Source organism: Anopheles funestus, chromosome 2RL, assembly GCF_943734845.2.
Source record: "Anopheles funestus chromosome 2RL, idAnoFuneDA-416_04, whole genome shotgun sequence".
In the NCBI taxonomy this organism is placed as follows: domain Eukaryota; kingdom Metazoa; phylum Arthropoda; class Insecta; order Diptera; family Culicidae; genus Anopheles; species Anopheles funestus.
The window spans coordinates 89,872,459-89,899,408 of record NC_064598.1 but is presented as its reverse complement, the minus strand read 5'-3'; the positions used below and the strand labels follow the sequence as shown (position 1 = coordinate 89,899,408).

General features: G+C 42.7%; 7 protein-coding genes across 9 annotated transcripts; 4 read left to right on the top strand and 3 right to left on the bottom strand.

Annotated features, from left to right (window-relative positions):
- Positions 1-143: 143 nt before the first annotated feature.
- Positions 144-1,640, bottom strand: LOC125764102 (antigen 5 like allergen Cul n 1-like). Its single transcript, XM_049427956.1, has 5 exons — positions 1,483-1,640; positions 1,296-1,379; positions 1,005-1,195; positions 677-924; positions 144-570 (listed from the first exon to the last, which is right to left on the bottom strand). The coding sequence occupies exons 1-5, from the start codon at positions 1,562-1,564 to the stop codon at positions 309-311; spliced, it is 867 nt and encodes a 288-aa protein (XP_049283913.1). The 5' UTR covers positions 1,565-1,640; the 3' UTR covers positions 144-308.
- Positions 1,641-3,357: 1,717 nt separating this feature from the next.
- Positions 3,358-5,214, top strand: LOC125764098 (coiled-coil domain-containing protein 97). Its single transcript, XM_049427953.1, has 2 exons — positions 3,358-3,998; positions 4,062-5,214. The coding sequence occupies exons 1-2, from the start codon at positions 3,981-3,983 to the stop codon at positions 5,196-5,198; spliced, it is 1,155 nt and encodes a 384-aa protein (XP_049283910.1). The 5' UTR covers positions 3,358-3,980; the 3' UTR covers positions 5,199-5,214.
- A 102-nt stretch (positions 5,215-5,316) lies between these two features.
- LOC125764097 (N6-adenosine-methyltransferase non-catalytic subunit) lies at positions 5,317-7,016 on the bottom strand. The gene is made up of 3 exons (XM_049427952.1): positions 6,631-7,016; positions 6,399-6,560; positions 5,317-6,328 (listed from the first exon to the last, which is right to left on the bottom strand). The coding sequence occupies exons 1-3, from the start codon at positions 6,694-6,696 to the stop codon at positions 5,378-5,380; spliced, it is 1,179 nt and encodes a 392-aa protein (XP_049283909.1). The 5' UTR covers positions 6,697-7,016; the 3' UTR covers positions 5,317-5,377.
- A 272-nt stretch (positions 7,017-7,288) lies between these two features.
- LOC125764094 (protein mitoshell) lies at positions 7,289-10,038 on the top strand. The gene is made up of 5 exons (XM_049427949.1): positions 7,289-7,598; positions 7,677-7,857; positions 7,916-8,089; positions 8,157-9,045; positions 9,332-10,038. Exons 1-5 carry the CDS (start codon positions 7,565-7,567, stop codon positions 9,659-9,661), a joined length of 1,608 nt encoding a protein of 535 aa, XP_049283906.1. The 5' UTR covers positions 7,289-7,564; the 3' UTR covers positions 9,662-10,038.
- Positions 10,039-10,656: 618 nt separating this feature from the next.
- Positions 10,657-15,309, top strand: LOC125764104 (uncharacterized). Of its 2 annotated transcripts, none has more exons than XM_049427959.1 (5): positions 10,657-10,818; positions 11,535-11,716; positions 13,609-13,773; positions 13,847-13,902; positions 13,976-15,309. In XM_049427959.1, the coding sequence occupies exons 2-5, from the start codon at positions 11,650-11,652 to the stop codon at positions 14,117-14,119; spliced, it is 432 nt and encodes a 143-aa protein (XP_049283916.1). In that variant the 5' UTR covers positions 10,657-10,818; positions 11,535-11,649; the 3' UTR covers positions 14,120-15,309. The 2 variants fall into 2 exon arrangements, with proteins under 2 accessions (XP_049283916.1, XP_049283917.1); XM_049427960.1 differs by lacking the exon at positions 10,657-10,818 and adding an exon at positions 10,872-11,186.
- A 512-nt stretch (positions 15,310-15,821) lies between these two features.
- Positions 15,822-20,960, top strand: LOC125764101 (uncharacterized). Of its 2 annotated transcripts, XM_049427955.1 has the most exons (5): positions 15,822-16,122; positions 16,197-16,350; positions 16,416-18,074; positions 20,183-20,362; positions 20,423-20,960. In XM_049427955.1, the coding sequence occupies exons 3-5, from the start codon at positions 18,011-18,013 to the stop codon at positions 20,662-20,664; spliced, it is 486 nt and encodes a 161-aa protein (XP_049283912.1). In that variant the 5' UTR covers positions 15,822-16,122; positions 16,197-16,350; positions 16,416-18,010; the 3' UTR covers positions 20,665-20,960. The 2 variants fall into 2 exon arrangements, with proteins under 2 accessions (XP_049283912.1, XP_049283911.1); XM_049427954.1 differs by lacking the exons at positions 20,183-20,362; positions 20,423-20,960 and having other exon boundaries at positions 15,825-16,122; positions 16,416-17,664.
- A 35-nt stretch (positions 20,961-20,995) lies between these two features.
- LOC125764105 (odorant receptor 4-like) lies at positions 20,996-23,877 on the bottom strand. The gene is made up of 5 exons (XM_049427961.1): positions 23,350-23,877; positions 22,968-23,261; positions 22,752-22,820; positions 22,347-22,695; positions 20,996-22,279 (listed from the first exon to the last, which is right to left on the bottom strand). The coding sequence occupies exons 1-5, from the start codon at positions 23,748-23,750 to the stop codon at positions 22,226-22,228; spliced, it is 1,167 nt and encodes a 388-aa protein (XP_049283918.1). The 5' UTR covers positions 23,751-23,877; the 3' UTR covers positions 20,996-22,225.
- Between the last annotated feature and the right edge of the window lie 3,073 nt (positions 23,878-26,950).

The window sequence follows — 26,950 nt, the reverse complement described above, 5'->3', positions numbered from 1 at the left end:
AATTAACTCCTCAACATGACGGAAAAAAGGATTTCGATTGATGGTCGATCCGCTTCCATTGCTGCCACTACGTTGTAAATAGTAAAACCACGTACATTTCAAAGGAATTCTTGCAAAACTCGCAGTACACAACACAGCATAACTCATTTTTTAGCGCTCGTATCGTAGATCGTTACATTTAATAATCATTGTCCATGCCCGGGGAACGTACAGTGGCAAATGAATGAAGCAGAAAGACAAGGATTACGGTCTGGTTATGGTAGAATAAATTACATTAATATAGTTTTTGCGGGACACACAACGCCCTTTCACCACGCTGCCGTAGGTTGCACCGGCTCGCCAATGTTACAGAGTCCGGGATAAGCGGTGCTGCAACCCGTCACGCATAGCTCGCACGGATTACCCTTCACGTACACCGGATGTCCGCGTGCGATCGAGTTCGAATAGTTGCAGACGTAGTTCTGATGCACCCAGTCGTGTCCCTGCTCGTTTTGTGTGTACTGTATCATGGCGCATCCGACTGCTGTTGCCTTGTCCATTACAATCTGCGTAAAGTGTCCAATATCTTTTCTGTGAGGGAGAAAATAATGGGAAAAAAGGATAAGTCATTACAGCAGAACAGTCTCCTGAATGGGAACCAAAAAAAAAACAAAAGAACATATAATATTTTGCGTACGGTGGATCTTGGCCGAGTAGCGGATACGAATCGATGTAATCCTGATTGGCATTCTCGTTCTCGCCGTACCAACTGTGCAGCAGCTCGGTCATCGTATCTAGTGGCGTCACTTCCATGCCATAAAACGAGTTGGCAGCTATGTTTTGTCCGACCAGAGGGAACAGCTTCGTGTTGCGACAGTAATCGTGTCCGTAGATGCAGGTTTTAACGTTATATTCCGCTAACTTCTGGAGCTCTTCGTCCCAGATCTACAGAATGTAAGGCAACAGTGTGAGTATTTCTGGTCACTTGAAATGAACGATCGTTTTGGTGAGCGATCACCACCTACCAGCGTTGGCATGCGGGAGGCTGATGCGTAGTTGTTCACCTCACCACGCGCGGTAGTCGCTCGGAACACGTTATGCAGATCCAGGATGAAGGTCTTTACCTCCTCCGTGATGGGCACCAGCTGTCGATCGACAGGACAGTAAGGACCGTAGTTATCGCTTTTGCCACATCCCACATGCACTAGGTTGTTTTCTGTAATCACAAGAGGAATCGGTACCGAATGACGCTGTATGTTAAACAAGCAACACTTCAGGCCTAATAATGCTCAATACACGACTGCTGGAACACTTACTACATAGCGTAGGATCACAGTAATCCGTTTGGCCACTAATTTGACTAAAAAGTCCAACCAAAAACACTGCACTCGTCGTAATGCCTGTAATGGAAGTAAGCTTCATCAGCATCATCGTCATCATTCAAATTATTTGAGTAGTAGGGCAATTAATTTCCCTACGGTTATCACTTGTGCGTACACGTACTTCTTACTGGCACTGAAAACATTTTTATTGAGTTATTAAATCTTCGAAACACATTTGAAACACTAGCACTACAACTCCGCATCACTAGTTTGCCACACCCGGGGAAAGGCAAGTTGACCGGAGAAGCTTTAGAATAGTTTTAAACGTATCCGGTTGTAAAACTGCCCTATTTATACTTACGCACCCGGTGCGGTAGGAAAACTAGTGCCACTGATCGATCGATCTGACGTAGATTGGCAGGGTTGAAGATGGAGGAGAAGAAGAATGCGCCGGGTGCGTTTACTAGAACTTACTGATACGTTTCCACCCGTCGCACACCCTTGGGAGCAAACCCTTTTGATTAGTTTTCCGGAATCGTGAAATGAATTGGCGAATGGTGGCGGTGGTGTGATCATGATGTACTGATAAGCAATACGCAGCATCCAACGCATCGACGCACGTTTCCCGCCGATTGTTGGATGTGTGCGTGAGATGAGATGAACACTGAAAAGGACTCATCGCATTAATCTGTTTTCAAATGTCCCCAACTAGTCAATGCGTAAGGATGTGAGACAGAAAGCCACTTTCCATGATCAACCTAAACAAATGTATTGTTTATATATAGAAAGAGTGCTTGTTTGCTTCTTTTATAGAACATAGTATTGGTAAAAGGGGTAACAAAACGCACTCTTCTTCAGCTGATCGATGCACACTTTCCCATCGTTAAACAATGCTGGGAAACGTTTGCGCGAACGCAAGCGCAAATCCCTACCGTTAAAATTCGCGTTCTCGTGAGCTCGTTAGTACGTTTGTAATTGCTGACTAGATGCAGTGCAGTTACAACAGCCCCCCGCCATTGGGGCAATGTTCTTTTCGGAGCCGATTTCTTTTATTCTCCACGTTCCGTAATTATCCCGTAACACATTATCGATCAACGCAATCAAAAACGGACATTCAATTGAAAACGTCATAAGTTGTTGGAAGGTGGCTGGTAATGTTTGTAAAAATGCTGTTAGTCACACTGTTCGTTTGATTGTTTCTTCCCTATGTGGAAACTCCTTTAATGATGATGCTTTTGTAGGGTAATTTAAATGCTAGTTCCGCTTTTTTAATTTGCAAGCTAGATTATGAGTCTAGTTCCGGTATGAGCTGTGATGATCTTGAATATTCTCACAACGGTTTTGATAGATCATTTGGCTTATGTTGAAAAGTTATCTTCTAGTGGTTTCTTCCTCTACATTTGCATTTGCTCCTTGAGTCTTTATATTACAACACGGACAAAATGATGTTTGAATAAATAAAAAAAAAAACAAATAAAAAGCACAACACCACCGCTAACCACAAACTTGTTCAATAAAAAATGGACTGATCTGGAAACGCTATGAAAAGCTGATCGTTGGATCAGTTTTGTGTGATCTTGAGGATCGGTTGCTTGTTAATGGTGGACTTACGATTTAGGAATGTTCATCAAGGCGATTGCATGCTGTTGAGATGTGGTCGGCTTGTATTACCATTTTCACATAACAATGTCCATCCTTTACAGGTCCTTTAAAGGTATTGCAGCGAACTTTAGATGGAGCGAAGAAATCACTTTGCCTTCCATGTTCTTATTAAGATTATGACGCTCTTTATGATGGTGTCTTGCTGGATAAATATCATATTGCCAAAAAACGACGGTCAAAAGTACCTCAAAATGTAAGATTTGATTGTGGCTATTACAAATGAAAAGATATAATTATCAAGGGATTATCAATTAGTCTGTGCACAGCAGCATAGCTACCGAAGAGGAAACAAGGCATGATTGACTTAACCACTAGATAACTCGTAGGAAAAAAACACTAAACTTTGTCGGTTTTTCCAAGCCAAGTCGTGTGCTGATCTTCTGCTAGACACAGTCCGGGTGGATGGATCCTTAATAGTTCGTCGTTCAAATTGTCAGCAAATCAAAATTCAAAACTCCAATTTTGTGTCCAATGCTTTGAGAACATTACGCACCGCTTTTCCAACAACTGTTGTGTGTGTTTAGTGTTCCCGCCAAATCGTCCTTCAGTCGTGGGAAACTATACGGACATGTAATAATGCAATTAAATAGTGAATCGCAATCGAACAACATACGGCAAAGTGCATCCGTTAAATGGCTAATTTATGCACCACGTGAATGCACACAACACATGCACACATGCACACGTTGCATTTCGATGCCAGCAATCAATGTTCGATCATACAATCGAAATACAAAGTGCTATGGGCCTGAGTCTTGTGAAGAAACCCTTTTGGGTTTTTTTGGTCAATATCATATATAATTTATAATAGCGAATTAAATTCGTTTCGTATTTCCATTGGTGGAAACGCTTCCTGCTTCCGGTAGTGAAACGCTTGAAACGCTTCACGCACGCAAACACTCACACACATACGCACAGCTTCATTGCGTCGTTGTTGGTAAACAAATCATTCGTTTGGTGGTGTCCTGATCCGTGCATACCACAGCTGTGAAGCTAATTTTAATCAGAAAAAAGAGGATGGGGACAGATTCAAAGGTAATTCAACGAGACATTTAGTAGGCAAAGTAGGAGATTAATATCGTTTTGCTTTCTTTACAGGCAACACCAGATGCGCATTGCCCTGCAGCCACTGCATCGTTGGTGAGCGAAACCGATATCATCGAGCACATAGTTAACAATCAGCGGGTATTTTATAAAAATCAGCAAATAAACGATCCCGAGCTAACCCTGTACGAGAAGCAAACGATTCTTCGCGATGTGCTTAACGAAAGCCATGGCACGTTTCTATATCGTTTCGGATTTTTTATACATGACGAGCATCTGCGATACTTCGAGCAGGCAGAACAAACGCAAGCCTACAGTCCGGATGAAAAATACGAGATCCAGTATCATTTGGAGCGTATCCGTAAACTACGCAATGGAGGTCGTGCGATCGAAGTACGCAATCGTCGATATGCGGCACTGCAACAGATGTGTGACGATGGGACGTATTTCACCGAGACGGAGATGATGGCACGTGATCCGCTGCTGTACGAACAGCTCGTGGGTCAGTTCATGACAGAACGCGAGAAGCAGGAACGGGATGCGCGTGTCCCAACGCCACAGAGTGTGGTTGGCATCTTGCTGAAACAAATCGATAAAGATCGGACTGAGAAAACACTGCAGGAGCAGAAATCAGAAGAAAGACAACTACAGCCGGATGGGGATGATTCACGGGACCAGCTGGACCGATCGCGCCCAAACTCACCGCCGGGCTGTTCCAGTTCTCAGTGGGGTAATTTCGACGACGATGAAAAAGTGCGTGTAGCCGAGCTACGTCAGGCACGTCAAAAGCGTGCCCGGCAGAAAAGGATGCCAACGCACTTGATGACGGCAGGCGAACGGGAACTGCTGCGGGACGAGTTCATTGGTATTATGCACGCACGGTTTATAGCGGGTGAGGACGAAGAGTTCGACTACACGCAGGTGGACGATTCGGAGAAGTACGATGATCTAGTTGAGATAAATCAGGATGCCGAAGAAAAGTATTTTGATAAAGAGGACGAACAGGACTCGAATGACCGCAACGAGGATGCTTTGAACATGAGCGTAGATCAGGCAGAGGAAAGTGAAGATGAATTGGATATCTATATGCGTCACTTGAACCGGCATTTGGAACAGCAACAAAAAATGTCAGCCACCAACATACCGGTAGTGAATCGTGATCCAAACTGCGAGTACGAAAGCGACGAGTAATCATTAAGCTTTTTTTTGAAAATATTATGTTTTTATTTGTTATTTGCGTAATTTGCTTGCGATTGTTTAATTGAAATGAAATGGATAAAAAAAAACATAATGGAAGGAATTTTTCGTCACCGCTCCCTCCCCTTTTATGCACCACTGTTCGACCCGGGGGGCAGTATTGCCGTACAATTCTACACTCGCGATCTCCCCCGAATACGGGGAAAACCACGGCCACGGCCCCGTAACACCTTCCCGTTTGCTGGAGGACTTTTTGGTCGCAACGCTTCAATACGCTCGGTACAACCGGTGGTCGGATTTTCTTCGAACGAGTTGGCATACAATTCGCTATTAAAGTTCGAGTTGGTCAGTTCCGGCCCGATCGTTACCCAGCCGGGCCGTATCGTAGAATCGCGCCCAAAGATATGCAATCGGCGCCGGCCCAGACAGAAGTGTTCGATGATGTGAAAAATTTCGATCGGTTTCTCTAAGCTTCCGAAATCTGCCTCCTCCGAAATGATCAGATCGATGTCCACGTTCGCATGGATGAAATCGCCGTCGGTTGAGCGGCGTACCGTGCCCTTAATACCCATTAGGCAATGCTCCTTCGTGCGCTGAAACACCGCCTTCGGTTCGAGAATTTTCGAATGGCCCGGCGAAGCGATGTTGGTTCGTATCCAGCAGATGTCTTCACACCTTCGGAAGCCCCACTTGCGCAGACAGTTGCGACCCATGTCTAGCCCCTCGGAACTACCGCACCACAAAAAAACGAAGCTCCGATGAGCAGCCACTTCGCCAATGTCCAGTGCTAGAATTTCATCCCACGACCAAAAGTTACGTGGAGCACCGGCAGCTACGGCCGCTCCACCGCGCGCATACTCCTCCAACGGCGGTTCGATGAGAATCACGTCGAACTTGGTGCCGAGCGTTTTTAGATCGAATGTTTTCAGATCCGCTCGAAGGTACATCGGCGGTGTGGCAGTTTCCGATATCAGTTCATCCTTCAGTCGGATCAGTTCGCGCAGCTTCGGGTACTCCTCGAACCGGTCCGCTAAACCGACGTCACGAATAAAGTTCTGTGGCCGCTGTCCGGTATCCACGAAGTGCTGGCAGTAATCATTGTGCGGATTGGACGATTGTGTGCCCTAAAAGAAGATGAAGATGTGCATTAATTTGCCTTCGTAACACATTGCACCATGTCAGTCGTGAACGCACCTTAAGAAAGGTGGACGAATCCCGATACACTAATCCTTCGGCTGTTTGGGACGTTTTGGAAGAGGTTGCTTCCTCGTCCTCGTATCGTTGCGATTTGTTGATTGGTGAATCCTCCGCCGTACCGAGAACATGCTTCAGGTCTTCTACACAGGACACACCGAACTGTTGCGATTTGAAAGCGTTAATGTTTTGATGCTCCAATTCGACGATGTTGTTGTGGAATTGTACTTACGGTTTGAGCGAGTAGCATCTTTCGCTTCTGTGATTGCTCACGCCGGGACTTGATAACGTCGCTCATTGTATTTGCTAGGTTAACTCTTGCTTATGTCTTCACTAGTAACTTATTGCTAATAATCAATCGAATCCTACCGGTCGGGCGATCCGGTTTGTCGCATAAAGCGAGTATTTCTAAATCTAAATCAACTACGAGGCGGTGTCTGACGATGCGGCATCATATTAGAGGTGAGGTTTTTCGCTTCTTATTGCTTTTGCTTCTTCTTCTTCGGGAGAAAGTTTTGTCTCCGGTAATGTTGATGATCTCTGCGTCCGGGATGCGGTAGTATCGACCGAAAAACGCGACCTTCCTTGGCGAGGACAGTTGATGGTTGCTTTGTCCCGATTATGTTTCTCTCTGGTTGTCTGGTTTGCCACAGTATTTTGTCTATTCTTCACTGTTTTCTTAATGTATTTATTTAGCCTTCCGCATCTCGAAACGATGCGTGTGCGTGTAGTTGTGTACTGTCAAGTTTGTTCGTGCGCGTTTATAGCGTCTAGTTGTGGTATCGTAAAATTGAATGTTTTATTCTCAAATGATAAAATTTAATCGAAGTACGACAAATATATCTTCTGCTTGCTTGAGGCTACAAGGGATATTATTTTGATCATATTTCAGTCCATTATTTCAATTATGGTTGTTAATTTTGTTTTATAAAAATCAACACTACCGTCAGTGTTGCCAAACACTTTAAATTTTAAAATTCATCAAACACCTGCTCCACTAGAAAATCACACAGCAACCATGTTACCATGGCAACGGTAGCAGGCTTGGATACCAGGTTCTTGTGATGCTGGAATTTATGCGGTCAGATTAGTCTCGTGGATTGTTCTGAACGTGTTGGTCTGGCAAATTAAAACTTCCGTGCATACAGTGAGTGGTGTGTTTGAAGATGAATAATAATCGTACTACATCCAATAATGGTCGTAAGTGATTATTGCCTTTTTGTAATCTATTCAATATGAGTTTGAAACCATTTCCTAATATGCTCATTCCCCATGTAGATTCTAGCAATGGCCAGGAGCAGCACCAAATGGTAATGTTTCCTGTTCCACCACCTGCCATTCCACCCCAACATGCTTACTCCAGAGTAAAGCAATGCCCCACTGTGCCATTCCTAATGATTCGTGCCCCAATGCAACCCGTATTGTTGTACGGAGTTCCTAGAACTTATGAGCAGACGCAGTAAGTAGATGATTTTAGTGTATGGAAGTGACAAATTTGTTCATTCGTCGGTTTGTAGATTCAATTTCAGCTACTCGTCCGGTAATGGCATTTCGTTCCCAAGTAACCCTGAATTGGGCGTTGGACAATCGCCATCGGTTGTTTCATCGTTCGAATTCAAGATGTCGTCTAGCGTTATCAACGACAATAAGTCCAATATGTCTTGCCCCGTTTTGGAAACAGAAACAATTAGGTAAGTCAACTACTAGTACCTTTGGTGCGTTCATGTTCATGTGTTTAAAATTTAATATTTTTTATAGTAACTACGAAACATTACCGTCATGTAGCGAATCAAAAAGTTCAGCTGCTCTGGACTGCCTTGTAGAACAGTTTCCGGAACTAGTGAAGACGGCATTGGATGGTTGCAAGAAAGCGGAAGCACTTGTCACCTGTCACCAGAAACGGCCGTGTTTTAAGAAAATTGATAGCCTCTGCGCTAGGTTGAAGCAGGACCTGGTAAAGGCAGATAATGTAATGTCCAACATCAATTCACAGGGTCTGGCATGGGCGGTGAAAGATTTCATCTTCGTATTCACCAGAATCATGAATGCTTGGATCATCATCAAGGGATACGTGTCCAGCAAACCGGATGGTTTGATGTCGATCCAACGCGAACTATGCCCAAACTTTCTGATCGCATTTAGACACTGGCATGAAGCGACCCACGAACTGGTGCAATCGCTTATCAAATCGTTCATCAACTTGAATAAGCTTGCAAAGCAACAGCGTAGCGGGGGCAACATTTTCGCTAAAACTGAAGAACAGGAATCAGTGTCCGGCGATGGGCCCAACGCGGGACAAACTTTCCGCGATATTGTCGAGGACATCGAAGAAACGGAATCGCTTAACTTAAATACTGGAGCTTATATTCGGGCGGGAGTTTACCCCAATGTAACCTGTCCACCACCAGGGTTCCCGGAGAAACCACCGTTGTTGGCTTATGGCTCGCCTACTGAACATGCCCAAGCAACGGAACCGATTGCATCACTTTCTCCTATAGGTTCCGAATATTCTGCGATGAAAAGGACTTGTCAGGGTATGGATTTCCTGCGGAAAACGTCGAACGAGTGTATCGAATGGGTGCTGGGTGAAGTTCGTTCGATCGAGGAAGGACAATATTTCTATTGTCTTAACTTTGCTAAAAATTATGTAAGTATCGATTTGCTGTTACAATTTGTTAAATATTTGTTGTATAATTATACTTACAGCAGAAAGTTTTAGCTCTATTGATCTGTTCTGATCGTATGAAAGATGGCGCCCTTCGAATAGAAATTGACAGAACATTAAAAGTAGAAAGCCCCCCCTATTCGGAGGGCGTATGCGCAAAAAAGGGGAAATAGCGTTCAGCGCATGTCCGAGTACTTCGGGAATTCTCTCCAATGCAACGCCAAAACTCATTGCAATTTTATTCCATCTCACTTTTATTCCATTTCAGTTTCCTGACTTCGATCTGATTGCATGGGACATGATAGAGCTACGCAAAGTCTACAAAAAGCATGATGCGGGTCAGTATAAAATGGTGGTAGAATTGCTGGATGATTTGCAGCAGATAGTTGATACCTGCCGGCGGTACGTAGAAATTTCCACCCAGTTTGTGATTTGGAATGCTAATGGCCCGGTTGAGGAAAACTGCACCGCCAACCAGCGCATTGAATGGGAAAACTTTCCAAAAATGCTAAGTTTTATTGTAAAAATGGAACATCTTTTGTCCAAGACACGGAAAGGATCTACCATGGCAGATCTTGGCATGAATAGTCCATCGTAAAATTGCTGGTTAGAAAGTGCTCTCGTAGTACAGTGCTCTTCCTCAGTGCTCCTGCAATAGCTCAAGAATGGACAGTAAATTTAAGACTGAAACAAAACAAGACTAAATGCCATCTTCGTCATCATAAAAACAACTGCAACAACAAAAGCATAGTAATATGTTAGCATATGATTACAGGGAATAATTGAACTTATTGGTACGTTTAGACAAGCCGTGCCACAATACTCAGGAGCTTAAAACTAATACTCAAGAAAACACGTGTGCGTCTGTTCGTTATTTAAAACTAGAACAATACCGTTTAAATGGTTTCAACTGTATTGTATCATCATTATTATTTGAACAATAAAAATTAATCAGACATCTGTTTATTATCCCAATTTAAATTTGTGTGTGTGTAATTGTACAAAGAAATAGTTTTAAGTTTTCGAGCATCGACATTGGGTAATCTTGCATGAACATATACGCTTCAAACAGTTCCCAATCATTTCTAACGACATTGGGTCTACGGTCGTGAAACGTGTTAATAGGTAGGAAACTATTGATAGGTGTCGTTGTTTAAAACGTGTTAGCTTCGGTTCGATTAACACCACCGATTTGCTAACAAGCGGATTTCGATTTCATGGTAAAAATACATATCTCGTAGCAAAATAATTATGAACCAAGTTTTCTATTAGCATCGTGCTCCGCTAATGTTTCGTAAGATATAACAGTGAACCACAGAAACAAAGTGGTTGGGTTTTAGTTTAAGAGTAATATAAGACGTTAAATTTGTTAGACGTAATATAAAGTAATATCAGTAAACGTTGTCAATCGTGTTGTACACTATGGCAACGGTTTTAAAAGTCACAACAATAATCACGTGTAACGTTGCAGTGATAAGGAATGGTTTCTTTCCACTTCTCAAGCTAAAATCGGAATGATTCCAGCCCGAAAGAGATTGTACGAGAGAACAAAAGGGGCCAACCGAGAGCATAAAATCTTAAACGTTCCGAGCGAGGTGGGGAAAAACCACCAGCTCGTCTTGACTCTTGGAACCAGAACCGATTGGTCGCCATATTTGCACAGTTCGTCGTTACTCGTGACAGTGTACGGTTGTTGTCCTCCGTCTTGACAGCGTGCTTGTGCTTTTCAAGGTTCGTGATACCCTTGCACTAGAGGTACGGGAAGATACCGGTGGGCTGTGACTTCCGGTCACATCTGCAGTAATATTTAAAGCGTTTACTAGGCCTTCACCCCGGCACTGGGATAGAGGGGTGCGGCAACAACTTCATATTTGATGGAAATATAATTGTGCAAAATTCGAGGTCTTTAAGGACAAACTAAATTCAATAATTTTTCCATGTTAGGCCCAAAGCGTGTTAAATACTTCGCGGTTGTGTAATCGCTCAAATTTTTCTAACACAGTAGGCTGGTTTCTAGCTAGAAGTCTTCCTCAAAATCGAAGGACATTTATGCTACTAGGTGTGCTCGTGTTTATGTGTGTGCGTGTGTCTCCTGGCATATTACGAAATCGTCAGGATAAAAAGTGAGTGAGTGTGTGGTGTGACCCAATACAAGCTGGACTTGGCATGTCTTACGTAATAGAGAAAATATGTTAATGAACGAAGCCAAACCAAACCAGGAACTGAGCTACTAATCTTAAGCGTACTAGTATAATCCTCGTTGTACTCCTTGTAGCCAAAACAAGAAACAATGGAAGTTGTGCAACAGTAGCCTCTTTTGTCGGTGTTTTTTTTTTATTTGCAACTTCCTAGCGCTGCTTATGCGCATGTTTGGGAAAGGAAGAAAATGAAATTAATCGATCTCAATATATCTGTGTTCCCCTGTGTCCTGCGGTTGTGTGTATGTGTGCTGTATTTTTTTCTTTTGGCAGGTTAACGTGAGGTAGTTACGCAAGGAGCGCAAGGTGAAAGAAGTAGTGGCGCCAAAAGGGTCAACTTTTGCAGTGCTCAGTTCTAACCTAGCATCGAACCAAACGACCACGAACGATGATGTCCTCGCTGCAGTCCATGTTTCTCGTTAGTTTATTGGTGATTGCGGTGTTCATCAACAAGGGTAAGTAATCAGCTAACCCTGACACAAATTTCGGCGTGAAAATGTATGGCCAGTGTAAAGAGAGATTTTCTACCAAAAAGAGATTAAAAAGAGAAGTAAAAATGAGAAAAGAAGGTTCGTATGCAAAACGTATCTCAGGCAGTGAATGATGAATTTACGTACGTCGAAATTCGTTATCAAAATTAGTGGGAAAAGGTGCTTTATTTCCCACTGCTGACCGGAGGTCAATCTCGTAGGTGTTCCCTTGTGCTTGCAACGACGCCGACCACGACACAGACGTCGGTGACGATATTATCCAATTCAAGCCTTAATTGAATATTACGAGAAGAAAACGGGACCAACGATCGGCCGAGTTCCGTGATTCACACGAGGTCAGTTCATCTTTCGGAAGCAGGTTCCCTCGTTCACTACAGAGAAGAGAGCTCGAAAGGCGCGTCAGAGAAAACACGATGGAATATGATTAAAAAGCGACAAAACCGGACCACACGGAGGAAAAGATTCTGTGTTGAGTCTTCTACCGGGGTATTAATGATGGTGCAAAAAGAGGGAAACTACTTTGCTATGCAGATGTCTCCAAACGAGAAATTCAGTTTCGATTATATAAGAACGCTGCAGACGGCTTCGGTTGAGACAGGTTGGGTTTTTGGAGGCACATTCGCGTGCTGAGGCGTGTAGACCTGGATCGATATTTTGCTAACGTCAAACATATGACGAACTTCGGGAAGTTTGTTTGCGCCGCGATGGTAACTAGATCGATGAAAACTGCAGAATAATTGTCGTCGGTACCAGCAGCAGTTATATCTGTGTGCAGTTCCAAATTCTTTCAATTTTTCGTGAATGTGTTTTCTTGATTTCAAGGTCGCGATTATTTCTCCGATCAGTTTTCTAAATACGAGAGTTAGTAAACCATCTACTGCAAGGAATTAGTTTTCAGATTATTCGTGATGGAAACATCTCCAACAATAAGCATCCATTGTGCAATTAAAAAAGTTCAAGTTGATTAGATTACAACGCTAACTATGATTGAACGTAGGAACCAATTAAAAATGTGTGCGCTATTAAGATTAACGTCCAACCACACAGAACCATAATAAGTGAATGTTTTATTCTTGCCGGACGTCATTTATTTCGTCTTTTTGACCCCTGCCCGTGTTTAAACTACCATTATCTAATGCTAACATTAACAAAAAATAAAAAAAGGGTTCTTTTCACACTGACACGGGTTTGGTAAACAATCCGTAAAACAATCTCCAATAGCGGTGAAGTGTTGCAAATGTACGAATAATGTTAACACAGGCTGGACACGAAGGTGCACACTTTTTTCTTTGAAGCACGTGCATACTGAGCTGACAATCTTTCGTACCGTGGGGATCCCACGTAAATGTTACACGGTGCTTAATGTATGCACCGACATGCATATGACGCAAAGATTCGGTTGCCGTTCATCACTAATTGTATATTCATTCAAAACAAATGGCTATCAATGAAGTAATTCTAACTGAAATGGATTACTGGAACTCAAAACAGAACAGCAGATTGGAATGACCTCAGCGCAAATCAGTAGGAAGATGTAATACTTAAGCTTCGTACGATTACATGCTTGGGGAGCTAAGATGTCGCTGAGGTTTGCATATGACCTGTAAACGCATACTATTCCATTGCCTACTAGAATGTTGAAGATGCTTCGTCTCACTGATGATGTGATCAATTTGGCCTCCTTCGATTGAAATGTTGTTCAAGTGTTTTTTGTAAATATTTTGCCTCCGGAACACTGATAAAGACAGCCGGTTGATCTTTTGTTGAAGCAAACACTGATGAGCGTAATGGCAAGAATGAAAACGTAGCCGTAGTGTACATGAATAAAAATTGTTACGTTTTTCTGGCATTTTCAGGTGATGCTGTCCGTTGCTACGAGTGCAATAGTGCGGAGGATTCGACCTGCTCGCACGACAACCCACCGGACACGATGTCGGTCGACTGTAACGATCACAAGGACGGCAACAGGTACACCTTCTGCCGGAAGATCGTCCAGATCATCGAGTTCCCGGTGAACAACCGTAAGTTGTGGTGTCGTTAATAGTTAATTGTTGCGTCTAATTGATTTTAATGTGGCATTTTTTTTCAACACAGTGCCACCGGACAACCGAGTGATTCGTGGCTGTGGCTGGGATGAGTCGTCCTACAAGGTAGGTTAATATGACACAATATTCTAGATACAATACAGTATCTTAACGCTATCCACTGGTTTCCCATTTGCAGGGCAAATGTTACCAGCGCTCCGGATTCGGTGGACGTCAGGAGGTGTGCGCTTGCTACGATGACAATTGCAACGGTGCGTCCTCACTGTCCGTCACGTTCGGTGTCCTGTTGTTCGGTGCAATCGCTTTCCTGATTCGTGCTTAATCCAATCAACGGTTCCATCCGGCACATATCCACCGACGCTAGTGGAGATTCTAGTTTGTTTATCTAATTTGCCTCCCGGTGACTTCGGCGCGACACCAAACGTTCAAGGGGAGGTTCGCTATTTCTATCGCGATTGGCAAAGTCAACCGATGGAAATGGACGCGTCGATTGTTCATTCCTTTGCACCAGGAGTGTACGTTATACGGTTACGTTAGTTTTAAGTTGAGATGTTATTCCTTCTATGACATTCCAATGTTTCTTCACTCTCTCTTTCCACCACGGAACGAGCGATGGATGAAAGTGTATCAAACGTCCTTATAGTATATTGCAATATACTTCTTCGATTGGAGCTTTTCACAGAACCATTGTATTGCATTTGCTTTCTGTTTCGTTAGACACCTCGATCGAGTTGTACCGTGCTGCACGATCAAGTACATTTTTGATAAAACCTAAACCGAGAAAAAAAGGGGTACGATTTTGTAAAGAAAACATTTCTACGTTACGCTATTTTAAGAGGTAGAAAAACAAAATACTAAGTTAGCAGCTTCGAACAGGCTGTTAAAGATGAAGGGCAACAAAAAAAAAGTATGTGCAGAACGTGATGATTGCCGTGTTCAATAAATCAGAATTAGATTAGTGACTACTTCGTTACGACAACTCCTCCCCTGCTCCCGGACAAGCTTACACGAAACATGCACCTGTGTTTCACGTTTAAAACCATTAAAGATCAGATTAAAGTAAATTAAAAACAAACAAACCGATACATTAACGTAAAGCAGTAGAAAAAGCAGACGCGCCGCGTGTCCTTAGGGCTTAGGGAATCGATATAGCAGTAAATGGAGACACCGAAAAAAAAAATAAAACTAAGCTGCCAGCATCGCTTCGTCGCCACGGCTCACGGCTTGCGTGTAGTAGGGATCGGCTTTGGGTTTCGTTCGGGGTGGACCACCACCGGTTATCTTCAGTAAACGAGAAGGTAGATTGAATCCATCTATTCATTCTACTCGTCCAACGACAACTTCACGTGACTACGATTGCTACAGTTTTGGGGATGCGTTACAGCGTCATTTTAACTTACCAATAATACAATCGCACGGAACGGAGGTGACGACGTGTCTCGTCGATGCGCATAAATTAACTGCAGAACGGTCGAAGTAAATGAAGTTCAATAAAATAGAAGAAAAACAGAATCCCTTTTTGCTTGCACTCTATTTTTGCTTGTGTCGTTTCGTTACAGACGTAGCTGAGGAAGATGTGCTTGGTTCGACCTGTACGGTACGAAGAGCAACCAATAATGTTTAGTAAACAATATGAATGATAAGCAATAAAACAATTGAATTAGTGAAATTCGATACCGTTGTTTTAAACATGCAATCTTGTGCTGTGTGTTATAACAATACAACCACCAATAGCACGGTTGCATTGCTTTTGCTAAAAAGTTTAAACTGGAGCTTTACTTATATCCCCACACGTCTATATGTAAGTATTTAGCTTAGTTTTAATGCTGCGTAGGAACGTGGTAAAAGTTGAGGATAATCCGAAATAACATCTTTTATTTTTCATTTGAATTTGAATCATAATTCAAACGATAAGTTGCCAAGGTAAGTATAACTAGCATATGGAGAACGATAAGTTCAATTTCAGCTTTTTTTTAAATACCTTGGGCAAAATTGCAACGGCTGTCAGTTGGTCTTAATTTGTTTACTTTTCAGCAAACAACGATTCGGAACAACAGGCCAAATTTGTAGCGAGTTTTCGTGGATAAATGTACACTAGGTAACGGTATCAATTGTGCATAATGAGTAACAAACTTATTAGAAAATGTACGGGGCCGCGTCTGTCGCACGTCGAATATAAACGGCCAAAAAGTTTCGAAATGAATCTAATATCGGAAATAAAAAAGAAACCGCAGCTCCAAACGATTGCTAGATTCAAAGGGCAAAACAATCGTAGGGAAGTGATTGAAGCTTGGGGCGAAATAAGCAGAACGTTGGGTGTACCAGGTAAGTGTGAATTGCAAGTTTATTGGGTCATCGATGTATAAATCTGTTCTCTTGTATCATCTCTTGTAAAACAGCACATGTGTGTAGAAATCGTTGGAATAAGTTATTGGTAGCATTTGATAACCAACGCGCCATGCGGGAGTTGAAAGATGGCCATAAAATACGTCCCCTAAATTGGCCCTACTACGATCATATGACTTTTTTGTTGAAACGCAAGCATCTGTTTCGGTAGGTATGCGCATTCTGTTGATTACTGTTTCCTTATTTGATAATTTCTTCTTTTTTCGCTTAAGTTCTCAGAAAACAGACGATACCCTGGAAGTAAGTGTTGAAGATTCAAAGTTTGAAACCAAAACTGAACTGGTAGAGTCACCGAAAGTACCAAACCTACCAGACGGGGACGAGCGTGTAGAAAGTGTAGAAGACCCGAACATATTTCAGGAAGTAGCAGAGCAACCTTTGCCAGCACGTAACCACGCTATAACACTCGAGACAACACGTAAAGAAGAGCAACCATTGCTTCGCATCGCAAGAGTATGTAGTATGCAGGGAGGAACCGTCACGACAGAACCATTCACAATCACCGACAATTATCCATCTCCTGCCCAGTTTGTCCGATCATTCACGGTGGATAATCACGACGAAGGCACGTCGCATACATACGATGGTGGTTCGCATTTGTCATGCCGGGCCGTCGATTCAAACGAACAATTTCTTATGAGCTGTTACACCACCATGGAACGTCTGTCGAGAAGGCGAAATGCACTCGTACGATTGAAAATACAGCAGCTCATGTACGACGCAGAGTTTGCAGATGATTTTGAAACACGCCATTTTGCGAATAATCGCTAACATCATCAAAACATACCAAAAACTTAATTGGGCCGCATTCCTAGATATGAGGGGCCTTCATAACACCATCCTTGGTGCGGTTAGGATAAAAGAAATGACGAACAAGACGTATGCGTCTAATTTTTAGAAGCTTCCAGTTATAATTTTCATTCACGTGCCATACTTGAGTTAATCACGTGTGAAAGTTTATTAACTCAAAACTTCTACACACAGAAGCAAAATGTAACGGGTTCTTCACGTATGACGCATATTGTCTGTTTGGTTGATCCGGTTGATAGGTTTCTGGCAAGGATTAACACCTATTTTTGTATATATTTTCCCAAACACAACAATGTTACGCACACTAACTGATCGATCGATGACTAGTGACATGCGATCGTGTTGTGTCGCTGCGTGATATGTTGATACTTAATTGTACGTTAATCATTACGACATCGATGACGGTGTGATTAGCGCCGCGTAAGTTAGATAAGGAAGGGACGAAGAAATTTTTGAATGTATTATGCGATGGACGATGCTACTTGCATTGAAGTTTTTTAAGTGTATTAAAAAAATACTAGGAAACAACAATAGAGATACTAGATGAAACATCTCCTCGTAGTAGGGTTGAACAACAAATTTGTACTCCTTCACATGCATTTACAACCAGACAAATATCAAACAATAAAACACAACAAATGTACAAATGTATATGTAAATTTAAATTTTTACTGTAGAAACTTAAAAGGTTTAAAAATGCGCCGTTACGCAAATCTAACGCAACTAAAGCAGATGGTTTTCCAAAAAAAAACGCATTTTCCAAACATGTACAATAGAAAGTTATCAAAAAACCGCTTCAAAATGTCTGAAACTCACGTGCATGCGAATTAACACCAGTTTAGTCTATCCATCTCACACACAACCTGTTTACGACGTCTGGTAGATCATATGATCATTTTGCTATATAAGATCCTCGATCGTTCCACATGTTCCGATCAGTTGTCCGTCCGGTGCTAGCTGTTCGGGAGTGTGCAGGCAGACATCTCGTGGGCCAAAAATGGCTGTTTCGAAACAGTTAGGATTAGTGCTTTTGGTGGTGTTTGCTGTTGTGGTGTGCCCTGGTAAGAGTGCTGTTGGTTTGATGTGCAAAATGTGGAAATCTGTTTGTGAGAAGCAACAACATTGCTGTTAAATGTTATGAGGATCTATTCGGTGATCTTAACGGAGGCCAGGAATTCTAGAAGTAGATACGCCAAGAGTCTATAGCTAACAAGAATAATCTTACATCGTTAAGTGAAGCATATGGCCTTGCAACATAAGACCGTCAATGTGACAAGGTCGTTCTATCACGTCTAATCAGTTAGGCACGATCACATTCCAACGGTCAAATTCCATGACGCACCTTCACCCCCGGTAGGAATAATTAATAGAATACTTTTACCTCATTTACCGGAACGGAGACCGTTTTGTCATGCCGTGCCGTGCCATCCAGCCAACACTCTCCTTCACATTCTGGTGATTGATGACAATTCGTTTGAAAGGCGCAAGACACATGGTCCGTTGTCCGTTTATCGTGTCCAACAGTATGGCAGTGTCCCGTGCTGTGTGCCGTTGTACCCACAGAGGTATGACATGCTGTCAACATTTTGGAAGTTTTTTTTTCGTTTGTTTCCTGTTCCACTTCCCGCTGAAGAACGGGTTGGGAAAAGTAGTGCCCAAGTAGAGAAGATTTGTTGTGGCCTGATAAGAACGACATTGCATTAACAGCGTGTACACATCGCTCGTTAAAATGAGATTGTGGAGCAGTGTGTTTGTTGCTGGTATTTTTTTTATCTGCATCAATCGTTGATTCTCCGACACCTGGTGTAGTAAATGGTTGTTTATTCATGCCACTGTTACCACCGGATCCTTCTGATTCTGATGTGCCGAGCGATGAAATTCATGATTGGAAAATTGTTTGCACTTTCTACGTTTGACCGGTACGGATGTAATGAAACTAGAGCCACTTCGTTAGTGGCAGCCAAGTGGACAGTTGGACCATACCGTGCGTGGATTACCTTAGCATAAATAATTCATGATTTCAGTAAGCTCTCTCTCTCTCTCTCTTTCAATTGGAACAAGTTGGATAAACAACCGATAGTGGTTATCGGCAACGGTCAATTGTTTATCCTTTGCGGAACCCTCCAGAATAAAAGTATTGTTTATGTAACGTTTGCTCGTCAATATATTTAATTATATTAAAAAATAAAGAGATAAGGTAAAAATCAAATTAATTTATATGCTAACCTAGCTATTTTTACGTAAAAATTTTAAATAAGAAAGAGCAATAAAATAACTTAATTAGCAAACTCTATTTTTCCAACAAAATTTTCTTTTTCGTTCTTTTGTAAAAAAAACCTATTTGACCTTTCGCAGGTACACAGCCACTAAAAACCAGTAGGACACATTTAGTGTTCGATTGTTCTTATGCTACGGTGATCGACTTCCCTTAAGGGATTTCCACACCGAAATGTGGCCTTATCAAGGGTAATGAAATTTTCACTGCTCCATCACGCATTAATGATCAAATCGCAACATTTGCTGCTTGCGGCCTCTAGGACCTTTTGTTTCACGGGCATTATTACGGGTCATGGTTCGCGCAAAGGTGATGGCCAACAATAGCAGCAGGAAAACTTCGACAGGGCTGCCCATCAGAGTGTGTTGCTGTACATGACGGATGCGTGATTTAGCTACATGCTCAATGAATTGGAAATTATTTATCACACTCCCAGCTACTTGCTATTCACCGGTTTTATGTGTAAAAACCATGGGCCTTATTACCTTATTATTTCACCGGTGGGAATAACATTCCCAAAAATATGGGAGAGTTTTCTTTTATACTAAATCCACGGGCAAAGCTAGTCTGGCCGGGTAAAGGATAGCAGAAATAAAAGCAAAACCGTGACATTGGAGCTAATTGTTTCTGCACGTATACGTCACAGCATTTACGATACGCTACTGGAAGGTTATTACTTTGCACGTAATAATGGTGGGTTCCATTTTTGTTGGAATAACAATTAGTTAATTATTTACGACGTACTTCGGGAGTGGCTGAATGGAACCCTCCGGCAATGGGTAGCTATTTCTGCAATAGAAATATTCTTTTTTGTGGAGCCTTTTTCTATCGCCAACCATCACACAAACTCAATGTTTGAATTAATCTCTTTTTTTTTCATATTCCTTCCATCAGTAAATGCAATTCGTTGCTACACCTGTAATTCCAACGACAACTCAGAATGCTTGCAACCACCGACGAGCTTTACTGACGAGGAGTACCGGGACAATCGATCCGTACCGGCCCGACTGCTTGTGGAATGTCCACCAGATAAGCAAGGCCGTGAAGCGTTCTGCAGAAAGATGAACTTGTTAGGTGAGAGTGAGCTAAAATTGAAAACACGCCATAAAATAAACGATCGCGATCTGCTTACAGTGATCGGTGGAAGCGTACCGGATCATACGCGGATAGTACGTGAGTGTGGTTACGAACGGGGACGTCGACCATGCGCTGGCATGGACAATGGTGGCCACGAGGAATATGTGTGCCAATGTTTCACCGATGCCTGCAACGAAGGATCCCGGATCACTATTGCTGGAAAGCTATTTGTGCTTATCCCCACGGGACTGTTGTTAGGTTCCATGCAACGCACACTAGGATCGTTGCTAGTGCTGTAACTATCCCAATAGCAGGAAAGCAAGAAAGAAAACATACTCCGTACCGTTCACACTGCTCCAAGCGCGCTACTTGGATGGAATAAATTTGCACCACACGCGGTGCCAGATTGGCTCGATCGAGACGGAATCTAATTTGACTTTTGCGTTTGGTTTGTGACGAGGACAATCACGAAGATTTCCACATTCGCAGTTTCTACGCACACAAGCGTAAGCGTAAGCGAAGCGACCAAAAATGGGAACCGGAAAATGGAATGTGAGCGACACAAGAACGTCTCATCAGCAATTCAAATCGGTTTTCTAACGGGCACACCGAAAGGACACGGGCCTTGGTTCTCATTTCACGATTCTCACTTTCTGTTTGTGCAGAGTAATGGATCGATCCGCCCGGTACACACAAAACCTGTTCCGGGGCGAGATGTGTACTACGCCGCCGTTACGGTAAGTAAATTTTAATGGAGGCGCCCAGTGTGTGCACGGCCATCGGAAGCTTTGCTGTGAGATGCCTTGGAATATTGCCTTGGAATGAATGAAAAGTTGCAAAAGAAAGAATCGGAAGTAAAAGAAAACACTCCACCCTGCTGCTGTGGCGTCGCGCGCGCGTACCGATTAGCATCTCCTGGGTACGATTTATTTATTTTCTAGTGAACGATTTTTTTTCTCTCTCTCTTTCTCCGCATTTCCACACTCCACGGTGGGTACCGCTACCGCGGAAGACAAATTACTCCTCATGATGATTGAAATTGAAAAATGTTTGAACATATATTTTTGCTAGTGCTGCTACCGCTAGCAATAAAAAGTTTACCCAAAGTCACACTCTTTGTGGTTCACAATCTAATGGTGCCTTTGTTGGTTGACATAATGCATAATAAGCCCACAAGCGAAGGCAACTTAATGGTGGGTCGATTAATAAACAAACCAAACACAAAATGTACAAAAATCCATCCATAAGAAGATCGACCGAAAGATATGTTTGAAGGAAAGACAAACAAAAACACGCTAAACTAAACGTTATAGCACCCGATAAATTTGTTCGTGACGTCAGCAAAGGTACGATTAGTGTTTGGTACCGAATTTTAACGACCATGTGTCAATGGTGTCGAATTAGATGGCTTCCGCTTTACCTTACCAGATTATCTTACCCGACGGACGAACTCATTATCACGTATTTTCAAGTTTTACCTCACAGAAGTGTGTCAAGCATATTGGGCTCGAGCTGTAGTTTGTCTTGCAAAAATTATTTTTCGCCCCAAAAATTTACATTTTCCTTTCCTCCTTGTCGAAAGTTTTCTTTCCACAAAGAAAAATGGAAAGAACCGGGATGGTTTTGGGCAAGATATAATTTCCGGTTGTTATGCAAATCGCTTTATTTTAGCAATGGGTGCGAGTGTTTAGGCAGTTTGGTTGAAATTTCAGCAGTGAACTTTCCAACAGTATGATGGGTAACGAGAAACAAAAAACGAATGGGGGAAATGAATGCCCGGTGTACTTACCAACAAGTAGTTAAGCATTGATTGTGCCCTGTAGACTTGGAACGTTGGAACGTGAGCGCCCCCGGTGCGGTTTAGTTCATCACTCTGTGCAGGAATGCATTACAGCTGTAAGCAGTTTTCATGATCTGGAAAGGTGTGAGAAAGATGTGAAGGTTGGGCTTTCATCGTTACAAACAGACATAACCACATTACCGCAGTGAACGTGGCAAACGATAAAAATCCGAACCCGCCCACACTGAAGCCATAGTTGCGTTGAGCATTCCGTAGCATGAACAGCACATCCTGAAGATCACGACGATTCCACAGCTGATACCACTGGTTAGCGTACACGGCGGTGCTAAAGTCGGCCGCCTTGCTTACGACCAGCTCGCCACAGTAGCAGAACAGCCACACCTTGTTGACATTGGTCAGCAGCATACCATAGGAACCGTTTTTGAACTTAATCTGGATGTGAAACAGTGACACACAGATGTGTACGATCGAACAGAGCACTTGCATCAGGTAAACTTCCCGGTATATCTTAGAGCAGCTTGCTAGAAATCTTTGCATAATGCATAGTGTTTTATTTTGAAGCTAATTGGATAAATAAAAACTTACTTTGAAAGTCCGGAATGAATATCAAACACCTTCCGTATCAATCGCCTTTGGTCTGCTACGTTATCGGGACTATCGAGGATCGAAAAAGAAAAAGAAAATGTGCAATTAAAGTCTTAAAACATCACTCATTTCTTAGTTACTACACTGGTGCCCGCCGTATTGCATACATTTAGGCGCCTAGCTCTCGTGCTACAGTGGCGCATCCTTTTCACTTACTTTTCACCAATCTGACGAAGATACACGATCAGTATCTCTAGCTGCGAGGCCGAGTAGCATACAAACAAATAAAATGGTCCATCCAGTCCAATAAACACCAGCGCGACCCAGTTTACTTGCACAATCTGGAGCACAAAGTTGATTAAGTACCATGGATTCTTATGATAGTCCACCAGCGGTAATGAAAAACCCACTGGCAGTATACGTTCACCGATGCCTCCAACCAGCAATGGATAGATCAGCAACATTATGGCCGTACTAATATACGACACGATCGTAATGAACAGTAGCTTCCTGTGTGCCGAATGAAAAACAAAAAACAAAACAAAGTCGTACAGGTTTTTGCATGGCCTTCCAATTCAGTAATTGATTATTCCATTACCTTGCTAAACGCTGATACTTCGCACAGATAGCGGCCTCCATTGGTCCGTTGAGATAGCTTCGATCGTTCAGTACCGTGCGGATCATCTGAGTGATCTCCTTCCGCCGGTATACCATACCGTTGATTTTGAGGAACAACTCAAACGCGCTCACAAATGCCGATACGCTCAGAATAACCGCATCCAGATCGTTGCGATAGGACAATGCATGTAGCAGGACGAAAACTAGACAAATGACAATTTCCGACGTATAGAAATGAAACACCATAGTTGGAATCGGTGCCACCAGGAAGTCATCGTCAAATATGCGAAGCAGGGTAATTTTCAGAAACCAATGAAACACATCGTAAATTCGATTATAGTTCAGCTCAAGGTATTGCTGAGACTTGTGAAAGAAGTACATCGCTTGCAGCGAATAAAAGAACTTGCTAATTGAATAACGTCCAACACGAGACTATGCAGTGTTGTTGCTGCTGCTGAGAGAAAGAATCCTCTGAAGGATATCAGTCCCACATGTTCATCTTCAAATTGGGCTTATTACGCGAAAAATGTAGTAATTTGAATGGTATTATTCAGGGTAAAATAGCGAACTCTGCATACGCTTGTTTTCACTAGCGCCTGAATGCATGCAATCATGTCTATTAGCGTTATTTTGAATGGTTTGCCTGATGTTCCTTGTATTGCATACTTTCAGGGACTTTAGATCCTGCGAAGCGTACTATAAGCATACTAATAGCTCAATTACTATGATAATAATGAACTCCATTGATAGTTGTTCCATATTTACTTTAAAACGCCATCAGTAATTTCAATAATAGGAAAAGCGATCAATTTACTGTAAATATCAACATGCAAAATGCCTCATTTTTCCACTTTTTCAAAGCATACATTTAGGCGCATAATTTGTTAAAGCGTTCATCGTTAATAGATGGTAGGTTTTATAACCGTTTTCAATCACTTTCGTTGTAATTATTTTGACTTCCTTTAATATTTTCCCCCAAACAGAAGAATCTCTTATCAATGTAAGTTAATTTTGCGTCCAACTCTTTTCGTAACGTAGCTGCGGCCATCTAGAGCTGCTGAGAATTAGTATTTATGGGAAACTATCCAATTTTACGACTTCATTAAAACGGGCGACATTGGCTGGTAGTTGACAGTATTCCCCGTCCCACTACACTATCATTTGACCGTGCGCATTCGTTCACGCGAATGAACATAAATTTTACGCCAGAGAAAGTTGGTAACGAAAAGCCTCACTGACTGACTGACTGACTGACTGCTTTTGGTGCGAATTTAGGGCAGCAAGCAATGGTTCGCAATTCGGTTCCGGCCATATGAAGAAACTGGCCCTTTGGGCGATAAATTTTCATCGTTCACTAGTGCTGTCAGTCGCCAGGGACGAGATCCCCTTACCAGCTGCTGCAAGCTAACTAGAACGCACATCCTGCCAAACTTGCTTCCTGCGATGGTGGATGGTGTGCAGGAACTAATTTTCTCCAGCTGAAGCTAGGTACAACCGGAAGCTTAATCCACCCTTGCACCCGGGTATAAAGTTGGGCCAGAACCAAGCAAGCGATACGGGGCAGTGAACCTGCAAATATTTAATCAAACATATCTCACTCGATTTATGATGGTGCAGCTGGAGGATAATTGAATTGCGTCTAGGTGTTCTCGTATCAGGAAAAGGATGTGTTAGCTGGTGTGATGCAATGCTTCGAAAAAAAACGAACGAAAAAAATGGCACCGTGCGATATAGAAACTCACCTAAGGGGAAAGGAAAATTAGAGCCTCTATTAAAAGCACCCGTTGCAAGCTGTTCCGGCGTTTATAAAAGTAGATTCAATGGAATAGAAATACACCTCTCTTTATGCTCTACGTAGCTGAGAAGCGGAGTGTCATATAAAATATAATTTTAATTAAATTAAATTAACAGAGTCACAATCAAAAGCTCCCGGTTTACTCAAACAAACCCATACCGTGTGTAGAACTTTAACATTAAAACAACCGTTCGGTGCATGTATGAGAACTTTGTGTAAATTTATTCCACTAACATGAATGAAATTACTAACTGCATCAGCAGGTCCAAACTTCCAAGCACAACTATTCGGTGGCTTCGCAAAAGAACCCATACCCGGTGACTTATGGCAACCACGAAAGCAAAGATCGGTGCAACCGGAGTGCAAAAGTTCATTACAGAGTTGCATAATTAAATGGAAGCAAATGTAGCAACCGGAATGAAGCCAACGGGTTTGCAAGTTCTCCACAAACTACCACTTGTGAGTTTGACGAAACCTAATCTCGATTCAGTAAGGGAGAGAGGAACACATCTGAGGCTACCGTACTGAGGTCAGTTCTAAACCACCCATACTGAACCGGAACTCTAGATTGGGTGAGGTCAGCAAACGCACAACCCACTTGATTACGCACCGTAATGCACTTTTTGAACTGTGGCCAAATGTTTTTTTTTTTCTTCGTTACCTCAGTCTTGTAGCCGCAACCCATCCGTGTGTGTATATAACGCGATAGAATGGATTAAGTAAAATGGTGCTCTCCTGTCGGAGTCACCAAGCTGTGAGAAAAGGAATGATAAAATGAAATGAAATAGAACGATTAGTTTAAAATCTCGCTTCCAAAACAAATTCAGCATCCTCTTTTTTTTCACGGTTGAATAGAATCACATTTTAACGAGCGCATCAACACGAATCGTCACTTGGCGCACATAAAAGCTCGACTAGGACTATCACTCAACCGTGATGGTGGGAGCTCCAGTGCGTTTCCCACAATCAATGAAAAATGGAAAGTTTTATCCCATCCTTGCTCGATACGGTCGGGTACAACGCAGAGCAACGCAGAATAGGTTATTCATCTAAAAACTGCATCCACTGCATCGAGTCTCGAGGCGCGTTCCAATTTCCAGCATTAGAACGGGATGGCACATCCTCTGTTCTGCAGCACACCGTCAGCATGTTGCTTGCTGTCGTCGCGAAATAAATCCGTTCTAGAATTCTCTCTTCCTCTGCATCCGCACCCTTTCACGATCCCAACGTCCAAACCGAAAAAAAAGGACAATAATAAAAACCGTGACGTTGTCGTGACTAGCCGCCGGAGCGGAATGGTGGGATGAAAATAAAAGTTTGTGGGCGCCATCGTGACGCATCAAATCTGCCATTTTCGCCAGCGTGGCGCCGTGGCTGTCCTTTCGGTCGAAGGTTTTCCCCCCCGAAACTCGCTCGCGACCCCCTCCTCTGGCGGGTGTTGTTGTTTGTTGTTGTGTCGATCGCTGTCGAGAACGTATCCGGGTGGTTTGGTGACTTTTTGATTGGTGCCGTGACCAGGATAGGAGAGTGGAAGTTTGCACCACAGCCTCCCAACAAGCGTGGCAGGTTCTCCGCACGGAATACAATCTATTTAATCTCGATATTGAAGCAACCGCTTTCATCTCCCGTGCACGGAATGAATTCTAATTCCCATTGGACAATCTCTGGTGTACTTTGGTGGTGATGGTTGGCCGGTGTAAAACCGACCATTGATGGAATGGGAGTGCACTCGGCAACAGAACCAATATCCGGTAAAGATATCCATATCAAAGGGAAAATTATCAAA

What these genes read in the sequence shown, in the direction of transcription:
- LOC125764102 (XM_049427956.1), bottom strand. Translation starts at nt 1,564, where the DNA reads ATGCGGAGTTGTAGTGCTAGTGTTTCAAATGTGTTTCGAAGATTTAAT. An exon ending in GTTTTCAGTGCCAGTAAGAA is followed by an intron (nt 1,380 to 1,482) that starts GTACGTGTACGC and finishes CTTCCATTACAG; the next exon opens with GCATTACGACGAGTGCAGTG. An exon ending in CCTCCCGCATGCCAACGCTG is followed by an intron (nt 925 to 1,004) that starts GTAGGTGGTGAT and finishes TACATTCTGTAG; the next exon opens with ATCTGGGACGAAGAGCTCCA.
- LOC125764097 (XM_049427952.1), bottom strand. Translation starts at nt 6,696, where the DNA reads ATGAGCGACGTTATCAAGTCCCGGCGTGAGCAATCACAGAAGCGAAAG. An exon ending in AGATGCTACTCGCTCAAACC is followed by an intron (nt 6,561 to 6,630) that starts GTAAGTACAATT and finishes AAATCGCAACAG; the next exon opens with TTCGGTGTGTCCTGTGTAGA. An exon ending in ATTCGTCCACCTTTCTTAAG is followed by an intron (nt 6,329 to 6,398) that starts GTGCGTTCACGA and finishes ATCTTCTTTTAG; the next exon opens with GGCACACAATCGTCCAATCC.
- LOC125764094 (XM_049427949.1), top strand. Translation starts at nt 7,565, where the DNA reads ATGAATAATAATCGTACTACATCCAATAATGGTC. An exon ending in AGAACTTATGAGCAGACGCA is followed by an intron (nt 7,858 to 7,915) that starts GTAAGTAGATGA and finishes GTCGGTTTGTAG; the next exon opens with ATTCAATTTCAGCTACTCGT. An exon ending in TTAACTTTGCTAAAAATTAT is followed by an intron (nt 9,046 to 9,331) that starts GTAAGTATCGAT and finishes ATTCCATTTCAG; the next exon opens with TTTCCTGACTTCGATCTGAT.
- LOC125764104 (XM_049427959.1), top strand. Translation starts at nt 11,650, where the DNA reads ATGATGTCCTCGCTGCAGTCCATGTTTCTCGTTAGTTTATTGGTGATT. An exon ending in TGCGGTGTTCATCAACAAGG is followed by an intron (nt 11,717 to 13,608) that starts GTAAGTAATCAG and finishes TGGCATTTTCAG; the next exon opens with GTGATGCTGTCCGTTGCTAC. An exon ending in GGGATGAGTCGTCCTACAAG is followed by an intron (nt 13,903 to 13,975) that starts GTAGGTTAATAT and finishes TCCCATTTGCAG; the next exon opens with GGCAAATGTTACCAGCGCTC.
- LOC125764101 (XM_049427954.1), top strand. Translation starts at nt 15,918, where the DNA reads ATGAGTAACAAACTTATTAGAAAATGTACGGGGCCGCGTCTGTCGCAC. An exon ending in CAGAACGTTGGGTGTACCAG is followed by an intron (nt 16,123 to 16,196) that starts GTAAGTGTGAAT and finishes CTTGTAAAACAG; the next exon opens with CACATGTGTGTAGAAATCGT. An exon ending in AAACGCAAGCATCTGTTTCG is followed by an intron (nt 16,351 to 16,415) that starts GTAGGTATGCGC and finishes TTTTCGCTTAAG; the next exon opens with TTCTCAGAAAACAGACGATA.
- LOC125764105 (XM_049427961.1), bottom strand. Translation starts at nt 23,750, where the DNA reads ATGTACTTCTTTCACAAGTCTCAGCAATACCTTGAGCTGAACTATAAT. An exon ending in CTTCGTCAGATTGGTGAAAA is followed by an intron (nt 22,821 to 22,967) that starts GTAAGTGAAAAG and finishes GATCCTCGATAG; the next exon opens with TCCCGATAACGTAGCAGACC. An exon ending in CGTTTGCCACGTTCACTGCG is followed by an intron (nt 22,280 to 22,346) that starts GTAATGTGGTTA and finishes ACACCTTTCCAG; the next exon opens with ATCATGAAAACTGCTTACAG.